Consider the following 23297-nt stretch of genomic DNA (forward strand, 5'->3'; position numbering starts at 1 on the left):
AATTTAATACTATCCTTCCTATATAAGGGTGACCAGAACCTAACACAATACTCTAAAAAATGGCCTCACTAAAGTCCTGTACAACCGCAACATGAGTTCCCAACTCCTATATTCAATGATCTGAGCAATGAGACAAGCATGCCAAATGCTGCCTTTACCACTCTCTCTACCTGTGACGCAACTTTCAGTGAACTATATGCTAAACCCCTAGATTTTTGTTTGACACTATCCAAGGCCCTGTCGTAAGTCCTGCTCTAGTTCATCTTACGAAAGTGTAACACCTTGCACTAATCCAAATTAAATTCCTCCACCTATTGTCCCAATTGATCAAAATTGTTTTGTAATCTTGGTTAACCTTCCTTATTGTCTACAATATCACCAATTTTGGTGTCATCTGCAAACTTAGTAACCAAGCTTTCTATATTCTCATCCAAATAATTTATATAAATAATAAACAACAGTGGACACAGCACTGATTTTTGTGGAGCACCAATGAACACAGGCCTCCACACCACCCTCTGTCTCCTACATCTCCCTCTGTTGAGCCAATTTTGTCCAATTGACAAGCTCTCCCTAAATTCCATGTGATATAACTTTACTAATTAGGCTACCATGTGGAAGCTTGTCAAAGGCCTTTCTAAAGTCCAAGTAAATAATATCTGCTGTTCTTCCCTCATCTATCTATCTTGGTCATATTCCCCCCATAAAACTCAAGATAATGAGATATCATTTCCCATGCAGATAGCAATGCTGACCATTTCTCCAAATGCATGTAAACCTTGTCTCTCAGAATCCCCTCCAACAACTTGCCCACCACTGAAATCAAACACATCAATTTATAATTCCCAGGCTTCTTGCAGTTTTCCTTAAATAAAGGCACAACTTTATCCAATTTCCAGTCTTCTGGCACTTCACCTATGGCTGTGTAGGATACAAATATCACTGATAGCAGCCCTGCAAATTCTTCCCACTGTGTCCTAGGATACAGTTAATCAAGTCTCAGATTCATCTATCTTTGTGCTTTTTAAGACCTCTAGCACTTTTTATCTTTTAATATGGGCTGTTTACAAAATATAACTGTTTATTTTCCCAAGTTTTCTAGCTTCCGAGTCTTTCTCCACAGTAAATACTAAAGCGAAATAGTTATTTAGTATCTCCACCCATCTCCTGCGGTTCCACACAAAGATGACCTTGTTGATATTCATCCATTATTCTGTATTTCTACTAGCTTTACCCTGAACTAGTGTTATCTCATTTTTGGGAGTCTCCCACTTGCCAGTCATTCCTTTACCTGTGAATAGTCTACCCCAATCAACTTTTGAAAGTTCCTGTCTTGTCCTGTCAAAATTGGCCTTACTCCAATTTAGAACTTTAACTTTTATAGAAGACCTACTCTTTTCCATAACTCCTTTAAAACTAATACAATTATGATCACTAGTCCCAAAGTGCTCTCCCACTAACACTTCAGTCACTTGTCCTGTCTTATTTCCCAAGAGGTCAAATTTTGATCCCTCTCTAGCAGGTACATGTTAAATGGACAGCAGGGTGGCTCAGTGGTTAGCACTGGTGCCTCATAGCACTAGGTTCAATTCCAACCTTTGGTGACTGTCTGTGTGAAGTTTTCACATTCTCCCTGTGTCTGCACGGGTTTCCTCTGGGTGCTCCAGTTTCGTCCCACAGTCCAAAGATGTGCAAGTCAGGTGAATTGGCCATGCTAAATTGCCCATAGTGTTAGGTATGTCATTCAGAGGGAAATGGGTCTGGGTGGGTTACTCTTCAGAGGGTCAGTGTGGATTTGTTGGGCTGAAGGGCCTGTTTCCATGCTGTAGGGAATCTAATCTAAAAAAAATTGACACAATTTTCTTGAACATTCCTTCCTTAACACTATATGGGCAGTCACAGTCTATGATTGGAAAATTAAAATCCCCTACTGATACAATCCTATTATTCATATACATATCTGAAATCTCTATATATTTTCTCCGTAGTTTCTGCTGACTATTTGGGGCCTATAGTACTACCCCTTCGAGGTGATCATCCCCCATCTTATTTGAGTTCATATTAAGTTCACTGGACAATCCTCCAGGAATATCCTAAGTACAGCAGTAATGTTTTCCTTATTCAGAAACACTACTCCCCCTCCTGTCTTGCCTCCTTTTTATTCTTCTAAAGTATCTATATCCTGGAACATTGAGTTGCCAGTTCTGTCTCTCCTTCAGCCATGTTTCTGTAGTTGCTGTGATATCCCAGTCTCATGTATGCCCTGAGTTCATCCGCCTTACCTGTTAGACTTCTTGCATTAAAATAAATGCAGTTTAATTATTAAGGATTGTCTCGTTCTCTGACATGCTCTTGTCTGCCTTGTCTAAGTAACTTAATCTCTCTAGCCTCTGCTTTCTCTCTAATCATGGATGTTTCGGATACACCCCACCTCTCCTTTGTACTAGTTTAAAGGCTCCTGAGTAGCACTAGCAAGTCTCCCTCCAGTTCAGGTGAACATGCCCCTTTTGAAAAGGTCTCTTCTACCCAAGAAGAGATCCCAATTATGCAGAAATCTGAATTCTAACCTCCTGCACGATCTCCTCAGTCATTCATTATTCTGTCCTAGTTTCTTGTTCCTATTCTCACTAGCAGATGACACTGGAAGTAATCCCGAGATTACTACCTTTATTTGAGGTCCTGCTTTTTAATCTGCTAGCTAACATTTTTTTCTGCAAAACCTCATCCCTTTCTCTGCCTATGTTGTTTGTACCAATGTGTATAAGACCTTGTTGCTCACACTTTGACAATTTGTTGCAACCTTCTTGAGATATCTTTAATCCCAGCACATACCTGCAGAATCGTCTGTCTTACACCCCTGATTGGAGAGTTCCCGATAACATTTGCTTGCTTGAACCTTGACAAATTCTGCTTAATAGAAGCTTCAGGCGTGATGCTCAAGACTCTTTTATAAAAATTAGCGAACGTAGACTTGTCTAAAAATTACATTTTGCTTGAATCCAGCATTTGCAGCTTGTTGCTCCTGACTCTTTGTGCTGGGAGAAGTTGATTCTTAGGTCTTATATAAAATAAAGGAATCAAGTTCTCCCAGCACAGTGTGTCAGCAGCTGTTACAGGTCCAGCATGGTTACAGTTGTCATGGTGATTCCGTTGGTATATATTTTCAGTCCTGCTTGTTTCTTTTTGCTTCCAGTACAATGTATGACTCAGTGTACTATCTTATAGAAAAACCAAGATAAATCTGCCCATTGGCTGAAACTTGGGGGTAGTGTTTTCTGCATAAAATTAAACCAGTAAAAACCTATGATGATGTAAATAAACTTTGATTTATCAAATATACATAGATGCATTAGGAATAACCAACTACCAATCCTGCTCTTCCTTGGGATGTTCTGAATTTTATAATCTGAATATGAGCTGTGTTAAAGAGCCATTTTTTTTTGCCATTTTGTTTTGACCATCCTCTTTGTCCCTTTTTGCTGCTGTTTCCTTTACGCTTGCACACTGTGGTTTTCCTGTCCCACTCCTGGGTATCATTGTTAAAATAGTTGACTGCATTCTTGTCTATCTCTGTCTCCATCTCCCCTCATGCTCGCTCTCGTGTGTTCCCCGTGTGTGTGCATGTATGATCCCTTGCACTGCCATTGCCCCACCTCTTGCGATGCCCTTGCCCACCCTTACCCTCACCCTCACCCTCACCCTCTTCCCCTTTCAACTCGCTACCCACCCTGCCTTGGCTCCACTTGCCCTGCTGCCCCCTTGCACAGCCTTCAACCCTCCTCGCGAGGCCCTCGCCCTCACCCCCATCTCTCACGCTGCACTCACAACCACCATGCCCCACCCCCCAACTCTCGCACTGTACTCTCACTACCCACCCCACCGCCCTCGTCCCCTCCCTGGAAGGAATAAATCCCTGGAAGAAACCTGGAAGGAAGGGCCGGTCAGAGCAATGGAAGGGATGAGGCAGGGCTGGAAAGGGAGTTGGTGGATGGGAAGGGAGGTTATTTGAAATTGGAGAACTCAACGTTGAGTTCCTCCAGGTTGCCCAGACGGAAGATGAGTTGTTCCTTCAATTTGCAGTCTGATTCGCTGTGGCAATGCAGGAGGCCAAGAATGGTCATGTCAGAAAGGAAGTGGAAAAGGGAATTAAAATGGGTGGTGACTGGGAGGTCAGGTCGGCCCCTGTGGGCCCAGCTGCGATGCTCAGTGAAATGTGCCTTGAGTTTACATTTGCTGTCACTGATGTAGGGAAGACCACATCTCCCACTGGAATACAGTAAACTAGGTTGGAGGACAGGCAGATTGGGGTCCTGGAGGGAGGTGAGGGGGTGGTGTGCTGGCAGGTGTTGCATCTTTTATGGTTGCAGGGGAAGGCTTGAGGGTGATTGGTCAGGGGATTGGCAAAGGGAATAGTCCTTGTGGAAGGCAGAGAGGAGTAGGGGGAAAAGATGTTCTTGGTGGTAGGGTCAAGTTAGAACTGGTGCAAGTGTTTAAGGATGATACGTTGGATGCAGAGACCAGTGGGGTGGTAGATGAGGACAAGGGGGACCCTGTCTCAGTTGCTTTTTGAGGGGGGTGGGTTGAGAGCAGTGGAACGAGGAATGGAGGTGGTGTGGTGGAGGGCTGTCTGGATCACAGAGCACTTTGTTCAAAATAGGTGGATGTCTGGGATGCTAGGGAGTGGAATGTCTCCTTGTCCAAGCAGATGTGGCAGACGCAGAGGTATCGGGCTACACCTTCTCCCATCTAGTATCCTGCAAGAACTTCATCCTGTTTTCCAAGTAGTTATGGGAGTTTATAGTGATCGTCTGTCTGGAGACTGTCGCCAGATATAAATGGAGTGGGGAGGGAGGTGTCCGAGATAGACCAAGTGATTTTGAGGGTGGGATGGAAGTTGTGAGCGAAATTGAACTGCTCCAGTTCAGCCTGGGTGAAGGACGCTGCACCAATGTAGCCATTGATGTAACGGCAGGAGAGTTGGATGACAGTGCCTGTGTAGATTGTGAAGAGGGACTGTTTGACATAGCAGACAAAGAGGCAGGTGTAGCTACGGTCCATCTGAGTGCCCACGGCCACCCCCTGGATTTGGAGGAAATGGGAAGAGTTAAAGGAAAGGTTATTAAGAGTGAGGACTAATTCACCCCATCGACCAATCAGATCATACCCTCTTCCTCTGTTCACCTATCCCCTACCTCATCATCTTGCCCCCCTCCCCATCCAAACTACCACCACCAACCCACTCACCCCACCCCCATCCCCCACAATCCCTAGCTCTGAAGAAGGGTTACACCTGAATCGTTGACTTCTCCACCTCCTGATGCTGCCTGGCTTGCTGTGTTCTTCCAGCCTCTGCCTGTCCAGTTTGGATTCCAGCATCTGCAGTTTTTTTGTCTCGAATGAAGTTGGTCCTTTCCGCCTTGCTACTGGGGTTCCAAATACAGAAAATACAAATGGAAGATTTTGCAATATGCTCCTCCTATCAAAGGCTGTTTCTTTTCTTTCCTTCGCCAATGGCAAATGCTGAAAAGAAATGGCTTCTGATTCATGGGAACAGGAGTAGGCCATTCAGCCCTGCTAAACCATTCAATGTGATCAAAGCTAATCGAATACTTCAGTGCCTTTAACTCATTCCATCCCCATAACACTGTACACCACTTATAATCTGAAACCTGTCAGATATTCAGACTTAAACATATTCAGACTGAACACCCCTTCCCCCACGATCTTCTGTGGTAGAGAAATCCAAAGATTCACAACCTTCTGAGTAAAATAGGTCAGAGATCGGGAGAAACTAAATGGCATCTCCCTTTTATTTTTAAATTGTGCTCATTGGTTTTAGACTCCACACTCAGGGGAAACATCTTAGCTGCATGTATATTTTGTAGGTTTCGATAAGGTTGCCTCTCATTCTTCGAAACTCTAGGGAATACAGGCCCAGTTTGACCAATCAGTCTTTCTATCCAGGAACAAGTTTGGTGAACTTTCATTACATTCCTCTATGGCAAGAATATCTTACCCTGAGATAAGGAGACCAAAACTGTACATAATACTCTACACGTACAGTCCAACCAAACTCCTATACAATTGATTTAAGACTTGACTTCTGTAATCCGATCTTCTTGCAGTAATGACTACCATTCCATTAGCCTTCCGAGTAGCTTGTTGCATTTGATATATTGGTCTTAAGTGACTTATTGATAAGAACAGAGGTTCCTTGCCCATCTCTGCTTTCCAACCCCTTTCCACTTAAGATATACTGTTTCTCTTACTAAAGTATATGACTTCACCGCATTTTCTACATTAGCTTCATCCACCATGTTCTTGCCCATTCAGTTCGCCTGTCCAAATCCTCTTGAAGCTGCTTTATGTTATCCTCTCAACAAACCTTCCCATTTAGCTTTGTGTGACCTGAAAATGTAGAAATATTACATTTGGAACACACATTCAGATCATTAATTGTGAGCAGCTGGGTCCCAAGGTTTGCTCCTAACAGTACCTGACTAGTCGCAGCTTGCTTGTTCTCTATTAGCTGATCACTTCATGCTGGTGCATTACCTCCTATCCTGTTATCGCCTGTGCTTTTGTATTTCCAACCACCATCATGGTTAGAAAGCCTTCTGCAAATCTAATTAGATGACATCCATTGGCTCTCTTTTATCAATTTTGCTAGTAATTGAACTTATTAATGGAAAAGAGAAAAACCAGATTTTTATTAGTTAGCTCTGCTGCTTGGTACTTTCAATTATTTAAGTTTGAGTCATTTATTTAAATTATGTATTTATTCCTTTTGGAATTGTTTGTTTCTGAAATTCATGTTTACTGTTGTGCCAAATCTTATCTGTCTGAAATTTTCTTGGTAGCCCCCATTCAGAAGAGGTTGGACAACCCTGATGGAAAACCTTTGGTGTTTTATTGTTGAAACAATTCTGATTTCTTGATTTTTTTTCTTTGCATGTGACTTCAATAAACTGTGTAAGAATTGTATAAGCTGGGGAAGAACTGCATGGCAAGGTGAAGGGAAAAATAAGGCTTTGTGAATCCGGTTAGTGGTTCTGCTTGTACAGAGCACTAACATTTAGATATGTTTATCCTCTAGCCCAGACGATCCTTCAGTCGTAAACATATCTGATGAAATGGCCAAAACTGCTGTGTGGAAGGCTCTTGCTGTTAATGCTGAGAATGCAAAAGTTGTAAAACTTGAAGCAAGGTAGCTTTTTTTGTTTATGTGCTTAATCTGTAGCCTGACATCTAACAAAGCATTGATACTAATACATGCACAACAGCGGCTGTTGTTTAGAAAACTGGGCATTTGCAGTAAGTGTTTGATATACTCCACTAGTGTTTGAAAAACCCTGTTTGATATACTCCAAGCCATTCAATTATAGCACTGACTCTGTTATAAAACTAATAGATCTTAGCTTACTAATTTTTCATGTGGTTTGAACAAAGTTATCAAGCTTGAACATTTTTAACTGGCATGGTACATTATTCAGCAAACAATTTTCACAAGTTAGTATTTTTCAGGATCTTTTTGGATGTTATAGATTGACACCACTTAAAACCGTATTTATGAGAATGGTAATTTCAGAGAATACTTTTTTTAAAAAACGCTTAAATGTTTACATTACGATATGTTTAATATTATCAAGTAATCAGGAATTGTTCTCTGCACATCAAAAGAAAAAAATGTTTATGGGCAACTTAGTTGACCAACAAAATTTCTTTTTTTTTTAAGATTAGATTAGATCAGATTAGATTCCCTACAGTGTGGAAACAGGCCCTTTGGCCCAACCAGTCCACACCAACCCTCTGAAGAGTAACCCACCCAGACTAATTTCCCTCTAACTAATGCCCCTAACACTATGGGCAATTTAGTATGGCCAATGTGCTAATCTTTGGATTGTGGGAAGAAACCGGAACATCTGGAGGAAACCCACACAGACACCGAGAATGTGCAAACTCCACACAGATAGACAGCCACCCGAGGCTGGAATCGAACCTGAGACCCTGGTGCTGTGAGGCAGCAGTGCTAACCACTGAGCCACCGTATCTTTCTGATAACATTCCTGAAATGATGTGCAGTCTTTTAAATCTTTCATATACAATTGGTGTGCTGCAGCACAAAATTATAATTTGAACACTAGCACGTGATACTGCCCTTGGATGGGATGGGGGGCTGTAGTTAACAAAAGAATGACTAGTCAAGTAGAAATAATTCAAACTGTTAGAAATTGACATGTCTTTGTTATATTGCTGTAGAATTTCTGCCATGATCATGAAGAATTCAAAATTTTCCAATAAAAATTACTTCGCTGAATTTTCTTAGAATGCCTTCCACACCTACTTAAGTGCTGATAATGCATTAAAGATACATATTTCAATACTTAGAAGTACATGGTTCTTAGGAGTGAATTCAAATAATGAATTCACTTATTGTACGAGGAGCATATACAAAACAGTCTGTATTATCTAGATCTAGGACCTAGCAAGAGTAAAGACTATACATACATTACCAATTCATTACTGTCTATCTTAAGCTAGTGCAGTCAAAAAGAAGACAACCACATCATCTCCCCCAGCCCTTCAAGACTAAAAAGGCTTGATTCATATTTTTAAGGTATCGTAAAGGCACAAGATCATAAAGTTATTCAAAAGTATTGTTTGTGGAGAAACAGATGAGGAATCTGTAAAACCATATGCTATTTTCTGAATATAGTTGTACTGTATATGGTTTTATTTCTTTTAAAAACAAAAATTCTAATTTCTTACCTGCATAATGTACAATTATTTTCAATATAGGTACCTTTTGCTACATCCTCCAGACAGGAAGTCGTATGCACATAGACATATTTATCTTTTACAGCTAACTCATTAAAACTCTCTGTATTCCAAAAAGTACTTAGTTTTGCTGATATAAATATTATGTGAACTGTAGATGTATTTAATTTGAGAAACTTTAGATATGAAAATAGAATCAGAAGTTTCAGAAGCAAAAACCACTTGCACATTAAAATACGTGTGCAATATTTTCATTTAAAAGGCTGAATTGATTTGTTTTTTCATTTCTCTTTTTTAATTAGTTTGTGGGTGTACAAACATAAATATTTATTTATAAAACCAGAAATGCAGCTATACATTTACTTTTCCTTGTTACACATTTACAGTCCTGAATGTACTACAGATATCCAAATAAACATTGAAGAGGTGCCTCCAAGAAATGTTCTTGATGCAGAAACATCTGTATGAAACAAGCTACATCTTGATTAATCTAGAAAAACTTCTTTTTATGAAAACTACTACTTGAGCCACAGCCAAACCTCTGGATCCTTTGCAGGAAAGAGAAATGTGTTGGACCTAATCAGTGTCTCAGTCAGAGTGAAATTCTTCTGACCAAGGTTGTTTTACCCTTGTACTATTGTCAACTGCAATGCTAGCTACTGTTTAAGTCTTTACTTATTATTCAATTTACAATTTTTGGCATAAGGTTATGGAAAGTAAACAAGCAATAATCTATTAGAAAAGTTATTTTAAAATTAAAATCTGCTTACCAACATTTGATTTGCTCTATGATGGCAGATGATGTACCATTTTTAAAAAATGAAAAATAGCACATGATCACAAGTATACTGTCGATACAAAAAGGTATAAATATATTGCTTATTGACATTCACACTCCATGTGATAACTAATAGGTAATAAGATCTTCAACCAAATGCTCGAATCTGTCTTTATTTGTCATTGATCCTTCAGAGTTTTGTTGCTACTGAATAACAATGAGCTAGCAGGCGGTAACAAGTGTTGTGATAGAAGAGGTATGTAAATTGGTATTATATCTGAAGGGTGTGCATCTGTTTACTATACTGGTGTAATACTGGGGTTGGTTGCTATCCTTTTATTTACAAAATGGTGCACCGGTTTTGCAATACTGATTTGAGACTGTCTGCATCTGAACTGTTTACATGTAACTTTATTCAACATGGTATACTGTAGGCTTTATTTAGCATTGCAGTGTTATATGTTTTATTTATTTATACTTAGCCTCAAGTTTATTCAGAAATTTCCACACTATATGGAATTTAAAGAAGATTTGGCTAATTTTATAAAGATTGTTCTAGTATTTTTGTCTTTGTACTTTAGATATGTAGAGTGACCACTTTCTATGGGCAGTACTGTAGTTATAGTATTAGATCAGTAATTCTAGAGCCATCTCAGGAAATCAGAATCTTCCCATTGATCCATATTGCCATGCTTTAACACAATTTGTGAAGTTGTTTTGTCTTCCAGATCAGATGAAAGTTTTAAAATATTTCCTTTGGCCAGCCATTTTGTTTTCAAATGAGGCAAGTTCATTTATCTTTAGACAAAAACACAATGCCAGTGCAACACACAAAACTGTATTCATCATTTGCATTGAATCATTGCAAAATAATAGCCAAACAGCCAAAACACAAATGGTAATATTGTGAAACATTTGTTTTGTATCCCAATACTGATTATATAGTTAAACATATGGCAAGTTTTGCGGATATATTCAGTCAACCAATTTTCTGCTATTTTATTAAATGTACAAATTGTAATCACTGTAATTGAATAATTGAGTTTGCATTACATAAGGGATGTGAATTATAGAAACTTATTTTAATCGAGTGTCAGTTGGTGAACTGAAGTTTTCTATTTAATTTTTTAGGTTACTCTAAATAGTATTGTGTTGATACTGTTGATCGTTAGATGCTAAATACAGTATGAGATTTTAACAGTTTGAAAAACTGGTTTCTGACGGGGACAGTTTTGTCCCTTTTTTTTTGTTTTGTTTTAAAATCTGCAGTTAACGGTAATTTTATGTCTTCCTATGTTCTGCTTATTTAATCACAGAACAAATACAATCCCTAGTATTCATCAATTTTCATAAAATTGTCTAAGTTCAGAAAATTATGGTTAAAGTTTTTATGACTATTTCTAAGTACAGTAGTGATTTCATTTATTTTTGTAAGGAGACCCAAAGCAATGTAAAAATGTTACAGTAGTCCATGTCTTAGTTTAAATGATATGTGTATAACCCCCAGATTTTGTTTTCTTTAAGGCCAACGACCTGCCTTTAATTGGATATTAGAGGAGAATAACTATTTTTTGTAATGTCATACCTGTTAATAAAAGCAATAAAGTCTTTTATTGTACCAAACATGATATTGGTCTATATTCTTCATTGGGGTCTGTTTGGAAACTGAATAAGTTAAAGATCTGACAAAAGTGGTGATCTGCCGTACTGTAATGTTTTACAATCACCATTTCATTTGAGTTTTACCCTCCTAATACTTTTGATAATACCTTTTCTAAAAATTTTAAGTCTACACCTGTAATTTAACTGCCAGTGGGTTTATGAGAGAAGATCCCACCAGCAATTTTGGGAGCATGGGTCCAGGTGAATTTTAATTTCCAATAAATTTTGTCATTCTACATTCTATTGAGAATAGGTGAGAAGTGGCAGAAAATAGCTGCATTTGGTATTCAAGGCATCCCTTTGGAAGGGGATGGCTGGGGAAGTGGAGGACTAATCTATCTTAGAACACAGAACATTACAGCGCAGTACAGGCTCTTCGGCCCTTGATGTTGGGGGACACAGATTGCTCCCACTAGATTTATAAAGAAAAGCACATTTTGCTTTTTTATCCTCTTCTGAAGAGAATCTTCTTTCTGTGTTGACCTTCTGGGAATGCTGCAGCAATTTCTCTTGGGTCTGAATTAAACTTGCATTTTAGTCTTGGTGATACATTGGAACAAAATGTGCAAATGTAAAGGTGTTCATAAAGGTGTTCATTGGCTTTAAACTGACTGGTCATGAAAAAGAATTCAGGAAGTGCCAGATGGTGAAATAACTGAGGCCAATTTAATTGCATATGAATTAACTTGATCAGTTTCCTCCAGATGAATACGGGCTCTTGTAGTATGGTGGCAGTGTTCCTACCTCCTGAACTTCATACGTATATCATCTTCGTTTTCTTTTTCGGAAGGGTTTGCTGTTTTGTTTCTCTCCCTGTTCTGCACTGAGTGCAATAGAGATAGAACATACAACATGGAACATTACAGCACAGTACAGGCCCTTCGGCCTTTGATGTTGTGCCGACCTGTGAAATCAAACTGAAGCCCATCTCACCCACACTATTCCATTTTCATCCATATGTTTATTGAATGACCATTTAAATGATCTTAAAGTTGGTAAGTCTACTACTGTTGCAGGCAGTGCATTCCACGCCCCTACAACTGGGTGAAAAAACTACCTCTGACATCTGGATGTCTATGACCAGTGGATGCCACAAGGATCGGTCCTGGATCCACTACTTTTCGTCATTTACATAAATGATTTGTATGTGAGCATAAGAGATATAGTTAGTAAGTTTGCAGATGACACCAAAATTGGAGGGGTAGTGGACAGCGAAGAAGGCTACCTCCAATTACAATGGGATCTTGCTCAGATGGGCCAATGGGCTGAGAAGTGGCAGATGGAGTTTAATTTAGATAAATGAGTGGTGCTGCATTTTGGAAAAGCAAATCTTAGCAGGACTTATACACTTAATGGTAAGGTCCTAGGGAGTGTTGCTGAACAAAGAGACCTTGGAGTGCAGGTTCATAGCTCCTTGAAAGTGGAGTCGTAGGTAGATAGGATAGTGAAGGAGGAGTTTGGTATGCTTTATTGGTCAGAGTATTGAGTACAGGAGTTGGGAGGTCATGTTGCGGCTGTACAGGACATTGGTTAGGCCACTTTTAGAATATTGCGTGCATTTCTGGTCGTCTTCCTATTGGAAAGATGTTGTGAAACTTGAAAGGGTTCAGAAAAGATTTACAAGGATGTTGCCAGGGTTGGAGGATTTGAGCTATAGGGAGAGGTTACATTCGTATCTTCATGTTGCAATGTAATAATAACCAGTCAGAAATTTGCCCTCCCTCAGGGACAAAACCTCTGAGTCTGGAAGTGTGGACTGGGCAGGGTTGAGGTTCTGGATGTAGGTTTGCTCACTGAGCTGGAAGGTTCATGTTCAGATGTTTTGTTACCATACTAGGTAACCTCTTCAGTGAGCCTCAAGACAAAGCATTGCTGATGATTCCTGCTTTCTATTTATGTTTGGGCTACTTTGGGTAGGTGATTTCCTGTTCTTTTTCTTAGGAGGTAAATCAGGAGTTTAAATGGTCGGCCACAGGGAGGTGGGGTTGTTTAGTGCATGTGTCCCAGAGATGTTCTTTGAAAGATTCTGCAAGTTGGCATCCTGTCTCCCCAATGTACAGGAGACCACATTGAGAGCAACAGCCATCCTGGATGAGGTGTTTTAGAGGTGCAGAAAAATCTGCCAGATGTGGAAGGATCCTCTGGGACCTTGGATGGAGAGGAGGGCGGAGGTGTAGGTGCAGGTTTTACACCTCTTGCAGTGACAAGGGAAGGTCCTGGGGTTGGTGGGGGAGGGGGTGTGGACCTAATGAGGGAGTCACAGATGGAGTGGCACTCCAGAATGCTAATAGATGGGGAGTGAAATATATCTCTGGTGGTGGGGTTTACTGTAGGTGGCAGAAACTCTGCCATACCCCTCAAAAACCCACCCTCCACTCCCAGCACCTTCCCCTGCCACAGCAAGAGGTGTAAAACCTGCAGACACACCTCTCCCCTCACCTCCATCCAAGCCCCCAAAGGATCCTTCCACATCCAGCAGAGATTTTCCTATGCCTCCAGATACCTCCTCTACTGTGTCCGTTGCTCTCTATGTGGTCTCTTCTGCATTGGGGAGACAGGAAGCCAACTTGCAGAGTGCTTCAGAGAACACCGCTGGAGGACACACACCAAACAAGCCCACCAACCAGTGGCCAACCACTTCAACTTCCTCTCCCACCCTGCCAAGGATATGCAAGTCCTGGACCTAATCCACTATCAAATCCTAGTTATCCAACACCTGGAGGAAGAATGTCTCATCTTCCGCCTTGGGATCCTCCAACCATAGGGGATGAATGTGGATTTCACCAGTTTCCTCATCTCTCCTCCCCCTACCTTATCCCACGTCCAACCCTCTGACTCGGCACCGCCCTCTTGAACTGTCCATCTTCCCCTCTGACCTATCACCATCAGCCCCACCTTCCTCCACCTGTCACAACATAGACTCTCCTGCTGCTGCTGTGCTTTTCCAGCGCCCACAATCTTTGACGCTGTTCGGTTACCGGGCAGGCGCAGTTCTTCCCTGCGTCTGCCTGCACAGCCGTTGTCAGCGACGCGCTTGGTTTCCATGGGGACGGCGCCGGCGGGCGTCAGCGCTCACCATGGAGCTAGCGACATAACAGTGTCGGCGATGCCGATTGGGTGCGCGGGGCTTGATGTCTGAGTACGGAACGCTCTGATTGGTCCGGGCGGTTAACACTGCTGGAAAGTAAACGGAGCTGCTTGGTTTGGAGGGGGGAAGAGAGAGTCTCTGTGAACCACCGCCTGTCCGCTAACACCATGAGAAACCGGTAAGTGAGAGAGGGGCCGAGTGTCAGTCAGGCCCGAGGCACCATTAGCCTCTCCTCTCAGTAACAAACACATTGCTCCCCAGCCAATGACAATGACCACAACATGAACCCAAAATAACTGAGGCTCCAATGATCAGGACAGGCCGCAGCTCTTCCCCTTTCATTTCATCCCCGTCAATTGTCTCATTTACTCCCAGCTCTGTTCCAGGTTTTCTTTCACAAAATGTTCATCACCAAGTTCATACACACAAATTGTACTTCGTGCCTGTCAACTGAGTGATTTGGTTCATTCCCCGCCTCTCACTAAATGACCACTGAACCCACCAAAACCTTTCAGCTCCTTCAACAAAATCTCAGGGTGGCCAAGTGAGAGGCTCGTGCACATTGCTGAGGGGCTAAGATTGAGTGTGTATTTGAAATTAGAGCAATCATAGATATAAATACAAGATAAGCAGATTGACAAGGCAGCTAGAAGGTATGGGGAGAGGCAGGAAAGAAGAGTTGAGGCCACAATTAGATCAGCCAGATTTTGTCAGATGGGGGAGAAGGCCCAAGGAGCCAACTCATATCTGTGCTTGTATGTCATGAAGCTTAGTTTCTGATTTCCAGTTGAAAGATTTGGAGACGCAGAGGTTGCAAGATCTCGCGCACTATCCTAATGGTCGCTTCACAGTAATTTAATGCTAATTTCTCAAGGTGAAAAGTCCCGTCTTCACTGCTTGCCACATGGATGGGTGGCACCAAGCAATACCAGCTGGGATAAGTCTGTGGTTGGGACTGCAGGTCTAACCCTCACCCCCTCATGCTAGGACCCCAGGGAACCTGGGAACTCGACAATGGAATGTCAAGGGTCAAGAATATATTTGGGGATAATGAGCTGAAAAATTGCCTCCAGTGGGCCTAGGCAACCCATTAAAGGAGACCCAACTCCTTTATCTATTGCCAATCTGAACAGTTAAAGCTGCGAGGCTTCCTGTAATACCTGAAGCATGTGCAAGTGTAGATAAATTACTGGTGGAATGGGATGAAGTTCTTAAGTGACCATTAATTGGCTACTTAAAGACCACAATAAGCCCAAGGATGCATGGTCTTCTCAATATTTATGTGGTCCGGTAAAGTTTCAGTCAGGTCAGAAGTGGATGTGGAGCTGACAGAAAGGCCATCCATTTGATTTTATGTGCCCCTGCCCACCTTCAAACACACCTATACTATCCAGCCAAACAATTAGAAGCATTATTTGGTTTGTCAATTCTAATTGTAAACTTTCAGTAGTTCCAACAGATCAACATGCATTTATGTAGTGTTTTTAATGTATGTTTAAAACAAACTGAGAAAAGTCAAACAATACTCAGGTGAAAATATTCAGCTAAAGGAGTGATTATTTCAGGATCGTTGTGTAGGAAAAGGTGTTGACCATTTAGGCTTTTGAGGGTCTGTTGTTCAATGAAACATTACTGATATGTGTCCTAACTCCATATTTGAGAAAGGATAGAAATAAAAATTGGCCAAGGAAGTAGTAACCAAGAAATACAGGTTTTCAAGGTGGAGGTGCTTCAATTAAGGTCACATTTTCCCATAATGTGGAATATTGGGATGTCCAAAGGTGGAAATCCTTGCATGTGTAAGAAATAGAGGCCAAAATAAAGAGATTTATAATATATTAGGTACTTAATGCAGCAGAAAACTAGGTGTGCACATAGAAACTTAAATAAAAAGTATTCAAGAAGAACAAAAAAGTGAGCAAAAATGAATAAAGTGACCTAAAAGGAAACCCCAAACAACTTGTTATTCACATAAAAAAGGAAATCTTCTGTGGGTGCCAAGTACATGGCTGAACGAGTACTGAGCATACTCCTTCAAAAGAAGAGGATGATGGTGACATTGCAGTAAAGGAGAAGAGGTACAGATATTCAATAAGTTAAACACCGATAGAAAAGGTTGGTAGGTTGGCATTATCTAAACTTAATTCACTCATGTTTTATGGAATACATCACAGTTGCTTCTGTGGAGATAGAAGAAGCTCTGACCACAGTCTTCTAATCTTGCTTGGATATGAACGTTTTGCCAGAGGACCGGAGGATTGAAAATGTTATACCCCGATCAAAAATGGTGAGCGGGATAAACTTGATCATCGCAAACATCAGTGATGGAAAAATTACTGGAGTCTATTGACAAACACAAAATTAATTCTCAAATGGGAAACATTGGTTAAAATGGGGCAATGAGTATAGATTTGTTAGGCAAATACAGCACTTTTACATGTGAAATGATAATCTAAAGGGTACAATTCTGAATGGGTGCAAGAACAGACACTTAGGTGTGCATATTTACAGTTCCTTGAAGACAGCAAGTTGATTCTCTTTTGCTTTTTAACCAAGGGCAGGAAAAAAAATAAAACTTCAAAAATAACTGGTTAGGCTTCAACTGAAGCATTATGCACAATTCAATACATAATAATTTAGGAAGGATGTTGGAACCCGGCAAAAGTGTTGAGATCACTGATGCTCTGAATGCAATCAGAAAGAGTGGAAGCAAACAGGTATTTCCACTGAGCTGACTGCTAAAGGAGAGACATAGGGAAAGGAATTTGTTGGTTGATTTAGAATCATAGAACTGTACCCTTTAGTTTAACTCATCCATGCCAACTATATATCCTAAACTAATCTAGTCTCATTTGACAGCATTTGTGTCTTATCCATATAAAACCTTCCTATTCATATACCCATCTACATGCCTTTTAAATGTCGTAATCGTACCAGCCTCCACCACTTCCTCTGGCAGCTCATTTCACACATGCACTACCCTCTGCGTTCAGAAGTTGCCCCTTAGATCCCTTTTAAATTTTCCCCTCTCACCTTAAACCTATGCCTTTCTGTTTTGGACTCCACTGGGGAAAAGATCTTGACTATTCACTGTATCCCTGCCCCTCATGATTTTGTAAACCTCTGTTAGGTCACCTCTCAGTCTCTGACATTCCAGGGAAAATAACCCCAGCTTATTCAGCCTCTCCCTGTAGCTCAAATCCTCCATTCCTGGCAACATCCTTGCAAATCTTTTCTGAACCCTTTCAAGCTTCACAATGTCCTTCCTGTAGCAGGGAGACCAGAATTGCGTGCAATATTCCAATAGTGTCCTAACCAATGTCCTGTACAGCCACACATGACTTCCCAACTACTATACTCAATGCTCTGACCAATAAAGGCAAGCATATCAAACATCTTCACTATCTTATCTACCTGTGACTCCACTTTCAAGGTAATATGAACCCGCACTCCAATGTCTCTTTGTTCAGCAACACTCCCCAAGACCTTACCATTACATGTATATATCCTGCTCTGATTTGCTTTTCTAAAACGCAGCACCTCGCATTTATTGAAACTAAATCCCACCTGCCATTTCTCACGATCAGTTTGGTTAAGATTCCATTGCAATCTGAGGTAACCTTCTTTGCCTGGTCACTACACCACCAATTTTAGTGTTTTCTGCTTATTAAGTATACCTCTTATGTTATCATCCAAATCATTTACATGAATGATGGAAAGCTTGTGAAAGGCTGCAGAAAGCTTCAGGAAGAAGAGAAAAATAAGAAATTCTCCTGAAGCAAATATAATTGAGTCTGAGATTAAAATACAAAATTTTGCATTTGAGTGTGTGCTGTTGAGTATATGACAAAAGGAAGAACAAAATTGTCCATGATTTTGAAAACCTTTCCCTAATCTCTAAGCCTCTTCTATCTTGTTGCAGAACTAAAATTATTTATGCCTGGTACTTTTCTACTAAATTCCTCCTGCAGCTTCTCTGTCGTTCCTAAAATACAATGCCTAAAATACAATACTAAAATGCAGCTGAGCCTCTTTGGTGTTTCATAAAGGTTTTGATTAATCAAGCCAAAAACCTTTAATCCTTTTTAACAAACATCACACGTCATCTTGCTACTTTCATGGATTGTTCTACCTTCACACACAGGACTTTTCTGTATCCCTCTTTAAAACTGGACCATTTAGCTCATAGTGCCTTGCCTCATTCCTCCTATCAAATTATGTGATTTCACATTGCTTGGTATTAAATTTCATAGGTCTTGTGCCTGATGTTTGAATAACTTTTTTTGTTTGTTGAGCTTTGCTGTAATGCAAAATAAATACTCATGAGACAAAACAGGTTAATAATATTATGAATAACTCCTTTTATGGGAAAGCTGTAACTAGTTAACAATGACATTGGAAGTTATATGAATAATAGAGCCTACAAGCTATACTTTATGTAAAAAAGATAGTTGCTATGTTATTGGGGTCAAGCAGATATCAGTCCTGGAAATTAGGTATAAGTATTCAATCAATTATATTGATTTGGAGATGTCGGTGTTGGACTGGGGTGTACAAAGTTAAAAATCACACACCACCAGGTTATTGACCAATAGGTTTAATTGGAAGCACTAGCTTTCGGAGCACTGCTCCTTCATCAGGTGGTTGTGGAGTACACGATTGTAAGACACAAAATTTATAGCAAAAGTTTACAGTGTGATGTAACTGACATTATACATTGAAAAATGCCTTAATTGTTTGTTAAATCTCTCATCTGTTAGAATGACCTTGATAGTTTCATTTCTTTCATATGTAAATCGCAAAACTTTTTTTAAAAGGTGCATTCTCAAGTGAACTTTAACAATTGGTGTCAGCCCAGATAATGTATTGAAGGTGTTAGCCCTCAGTGCGCTGCTGTCTGTGCCATAACGTTTAGACTGATTCTAATCTAAAAAGTGAATTACAGAACTTTACATGGATTCATGCAGTTTTTGAGCAAAGCACAATGTAACTCTGCAAATACAAATTCACCCCACAAACTTAAATATGTATGTGTGCATGTGGGTTTGTGTGTGTGTGTGTGTTGGGGGGGGGGGGGGGGGGGCGTTGTGAATGTCTGTGAGAGAGGCTATATGTGTGTGCGTGAGTGTAAAGGGATCTAATTATATTGATATTCTGGAATTTTGATGTTTTTGATTTCAAGGAGAAATTTCATACAATTTTATTGAGAAGATTTCCATTTTGGTTTACACCTTCCTCAGGTCATTGGTCTAAGTTGGAACTAGTTTGTTACATGATGACTTATACATGGATCATAGAAAATAGGTCAAATAGCCTCATTTCTATTGATTCTTGTATTTCTATGGATGCACACAGATTACACTATATGCAATATTTTACAATAGGGTTATAGCTATTGAATAATAAGCAGTTGTACCTAGACTGAAATCTTTAAATAATAAATTCTTGTTTCTAAAATCATCTTACAGTATACTATTAAATTTGATCTTACTGAATGAGTAACACTGTCATTAGCATCACATGTGAACTCTCATATGTGTCAGAAGTGTGGATTCAAGTCCCATTCTTTGAGATTTGAGAGCTTTATGCAGTACTAAGGGAAATTTGTGAGGTAATGTTAATTCAAAGTCCTGACTGCCTTCTCTGTAAATGTTGATATGTTAAGCACAGAACAGTTTTCCTAGTGTCATAGTTAATACTAATCAATATTAGTAAAATAAAATTATCTATCATTTATTTCAGCCTTGTGCACAGACGAAGTAGTCTCCTGTGAAATGACAGGTGTGTAAGCCTGGGAGGTGAAAAGCCACTGAGGCTCCTACATCATCTCTCTTTGTCAAGGTTTGCCTCATATTGTGCTATTCTGGCAGTTAACATGCCAGTGGTGGGCCGTCCTCTGGATCAAGGACTCCGGAGATTGAAAGTCTTCCTTGCCGAAAGTTCCTGGCTAATCAGAGGATGGCAGATCTTTTGTACTCTATAATGTCACCAAGGATGCTGGGGCTGCTGGTGGTATGACACCTGAGAGACCCAAGCATAAATGAATTATATCAGGAAAAAAGATCACGAGGAGGATGAAGGTTGGCATCAAGGAAAAGCTGGAAGGTGACTTGTGGCTTTCCAGATGTTGGCTGTCTCAGTCGGGCAATAAGTACCTTTGAATAAGGACTCTACTTCAGGCTTCCCCTCATGGTGAGCCCACTGGGTTATTGGCGGTGGCAGAAAGAACCCTTCTTGATAATTTACCCATTTGAGAGCTTCAAATATCAGCAGAATGAGAAAACCATCAAGGCCTTCTGCTACAGACATTATATGAATAATGATAGGAAGTTGCCAAAGTACCATTGACAAAATAATCTCTGTAACCAAACTCACCACAAGGGAGAGTGCAAGATTCTACCTTGTGTCTCCTACATTTCCTGTATTACAGCACTCTTACATTTCAGTGGCTGTGAAGTGCTTTGATTGTTGTGTAAAAAAGAGAACTGAACCTTTTCTTTCGTAAGTCTGATATTATCATTTAGGCAGAATGTGGTAGGCCACTCTTTTGTTATGCAAAATTGAAGAAACATCTGAGAACTGGCAAATGAACTGAATAAACTATATTTTTAAAAAGTGCCTTACCTGATTGCAGTAGTGGAAGGGTAGAATGTCTGTGCATATGGTGCCAATCAAGTGGGCTGCTTTATCCTGGATGGTATTGAGTTTTTTGAGTGTTGTTGGAGCTACACTCATCCAGGTAAATGAGGAGTATTCCATTACATTTCTGGCGTTATACCTTGTGGGTAGTAACAGGCCTTGTGAAGTCAGGAGTAAGTTTCTGGCACAAGCTGCTTAGCCTCTGAACTGCTCTTACAAACACTTATGTGGCTAGTCGTGTTCAGTTTCTAGTCAATAGCAATGTTCAGACCTTGCTACATATGAACATGTAGTGCTTCAGTATCTGAGGAGTCATGAGTGGTGATGAACATTGTGCAGTAATCAGTGAACTACCCAATTTCTGATCTTATAATGGAAGGAAAGTCATTGAAGCAGATGAAGATAGTTGGGCATAGGGCATTACTGTGAGGAATGATGGTGCAGTGGTGCAGTGATAGTGTACCTTTGGGCCAGAAGACCTGGATTCAAGTCCCACCTGCACCAGAGGTGTACCTTAACACTGGACAAAAAAAAACAATGAAAAGAGGGAAGGCATGTGAATGCACGCAGTATAAGGAATAAGGTAAAATGAGCTTGTGGCACAGATAGAAATTGGCAGGGATGATGTGGTGGACATCAAGGAGACGTGGCTGCAAGGGGATAAGGATTGGGAGCTGGGGTGCAAGATACACCAAGAGGTAGAAAAGATATGTCAGAAAAGTAAAGTTGTTTTTATGGGGGATTTCAATATGCAGGTGGGCTGGGAAGATCAGGTGGTTGTGGATTGCAAGAAAAGGAATTTGAAGAATGTCGATGAGATGGCTTTTTGGTGCAGCTTGTGGTGGACAGCACTAGGGAACAGGCAATATTGGATTTAGTGTTATGCAATGAGGCAGACTTGAGAAGGGAGCTTAAAATAAAGGAACTGTTTGGAGGCATTTATCATAATATGGTAGAATTTACTCTGCAATTTGAGAGGGAGAAGGTAGATTCAGTGGTAACAGTATTACAGCTGAATAAAGGCAACTACAGAGGCATGAGGGAGGAGCTGGGTAGAATTGACTGGGAGAGGAGTATAGCAGGAAAGACAGTGGAGCAGCAATGATGGGAGTTTCTGGGAGTAATTCAGGAGACATGGCAGAGATTCATTCTGAGGAAAAAGAAGCATGGCACAGGGAGAATGAGGCAACCATGGCTGACTAGGGAAGTCAGGGATAGCATAAAAGCAAAAGAGAAAGCAGATAGTGTGACGCAGGGCAGTATGAAACCAGAGGATTGGGAAGCTTAGAAAGATCAACTGAGGGCAATAAAAGAAGATACAAGGAGGGAGAAGATTAAGTATGAGGGTAAGCTAGCCAGTAATACATAGGAAGACTGTAAGAGTATCTTTAAATATATAAAGGGCAAAAGTGGACATTGCCCACTATTGGAAAATGATGCTGGAGACACAAGTAGTGGGGAACAAGGGAATAGCTGAGGAGTTGAATAATTACTTCACTCAGTCTTCATGGTGGAAGACACAATTAATACCCCAAAAATTCAAGAGAGGGAGGGTGCAGAGCTGAATATGGTGGCCATCAACAAGGAGAAGGTGCTAGAAAATCTGAATGGCATCTACGTGCATAAATCACCTGGACCAGATGGACTACACCCCAGAGTTCTAAGGAAGATCGCTGAAGAGATGGTGGAGGCTCTAGTGATGATCTTTCGGAAATCGCTAGAATCCAGGAAGGTCCGAGAGGACTAGAAAATTGCTAACATGACATCCCTGTTTAAGAAGGGAATAAAGCAAAAGTCAGAAAATTACAGACCAATTAACCTAACCCTAGTCATGGGTAAGATCCTGGAATCCATTTGGGAGGAGGAGATTTCTGAATACTTGGAGTTCTTCGGGAAAATAGGGCAAAGTTAGCATGGTTTTAATAAGGGGAGGTTATGCCTGGACTTCAAGAAGGCCTTAGACAAGGTACCGCACAGGAAATTACTGAGTAAGATAAGGGTCCATGGTGTTAGAGGCAAGGTACTAGCATGAAAAAAAGCTTGGCTGTCTGGCAAAAAGCAGAGGGTGGGAAATAAAGGGCCCTTCTCAGGATTTCAGCCTGTGGTGTTCTGCAAGGGTCAATGTTGGGATCACAACTTATCACTTTAGACATTAATGATCTAGATGAAGCAACTGAGGGCATTCTGGCTAAGTTTGCAGATGGTACAAAGATAGGTAGAGGGACAGGTAGCATTGGGGAGCTGGGGAGGCTGCAGAAGGATTTGAACAGGTTAGGAGGTGGACAAAAGTGACAAATAGAGTACAATGTGGAAAAGTGTGAGGTCATGCACTTTGGCAGGAAAAATAGTGGC

The 23297-nt window shown here is 40.6% G+C and overlaps 2 protein-coding genes across 9 annotated transcripts in view; both read left to right on the forward strand.

Annotated features, from left to right (window-relative positions):
- Positions 1-11179, forward strand: part of slc4a7 (solute carrier family 4 member 7) — a 159187-nt gene extending 148008 nt beyond the window's left edge. For all 8 annotated transcript variants that reach the window (XM_072575213.1, XM_072575214.1, XM_072575215.1 and 5 more), the window contains 2 exons: positions 7097-7207; positions 9165-11179. In XM_072575213.1, the coding sequence (XP_072431314.1) occupies positions 7097-7207; positions 9165-9246 (193 nt within the window). In that variant the 3' untranslated portion in view covers positions 9247-11179. The remainder of the gene's footprint in view (positions 1-7096; positions 7208-9164) is intronic.
- A 3213-nt stretch (positions 11180-14392) lies between these two features.
- The window catches only part of nek10 (NIMA-related kinase 10), a 235924-nt gene continuing 227019 nt past the window's right edge, over positions 14393-23297 (forward strand). Inside the window, exon 1 of the mRNA XM_072575222.1 lies at positions 14393-14484. The gene's annotated coding sequence lies outside the window, so the exon portion shown is untranslated. The remainder of the gene's footprint in view (positions 14485-23297) is intronic.

The sequence above is a fragment of the Chiloscyllium punctatum genome, chromosome 8 (assembly GCF_047496795.1).
Source record: "Chiloscyllium punctatum isolate Juve2018m chromosome 8, sChiPun1.3, whole genome shotgun sequence".
NCBI classification, from domain to species: Eukaryota; Metazoa; Chordata; class Chondrichthyes; order Orectolobiformes; family Hemiscylliidae; genus Chiloscyllium; species Chiloscyllium punctatum.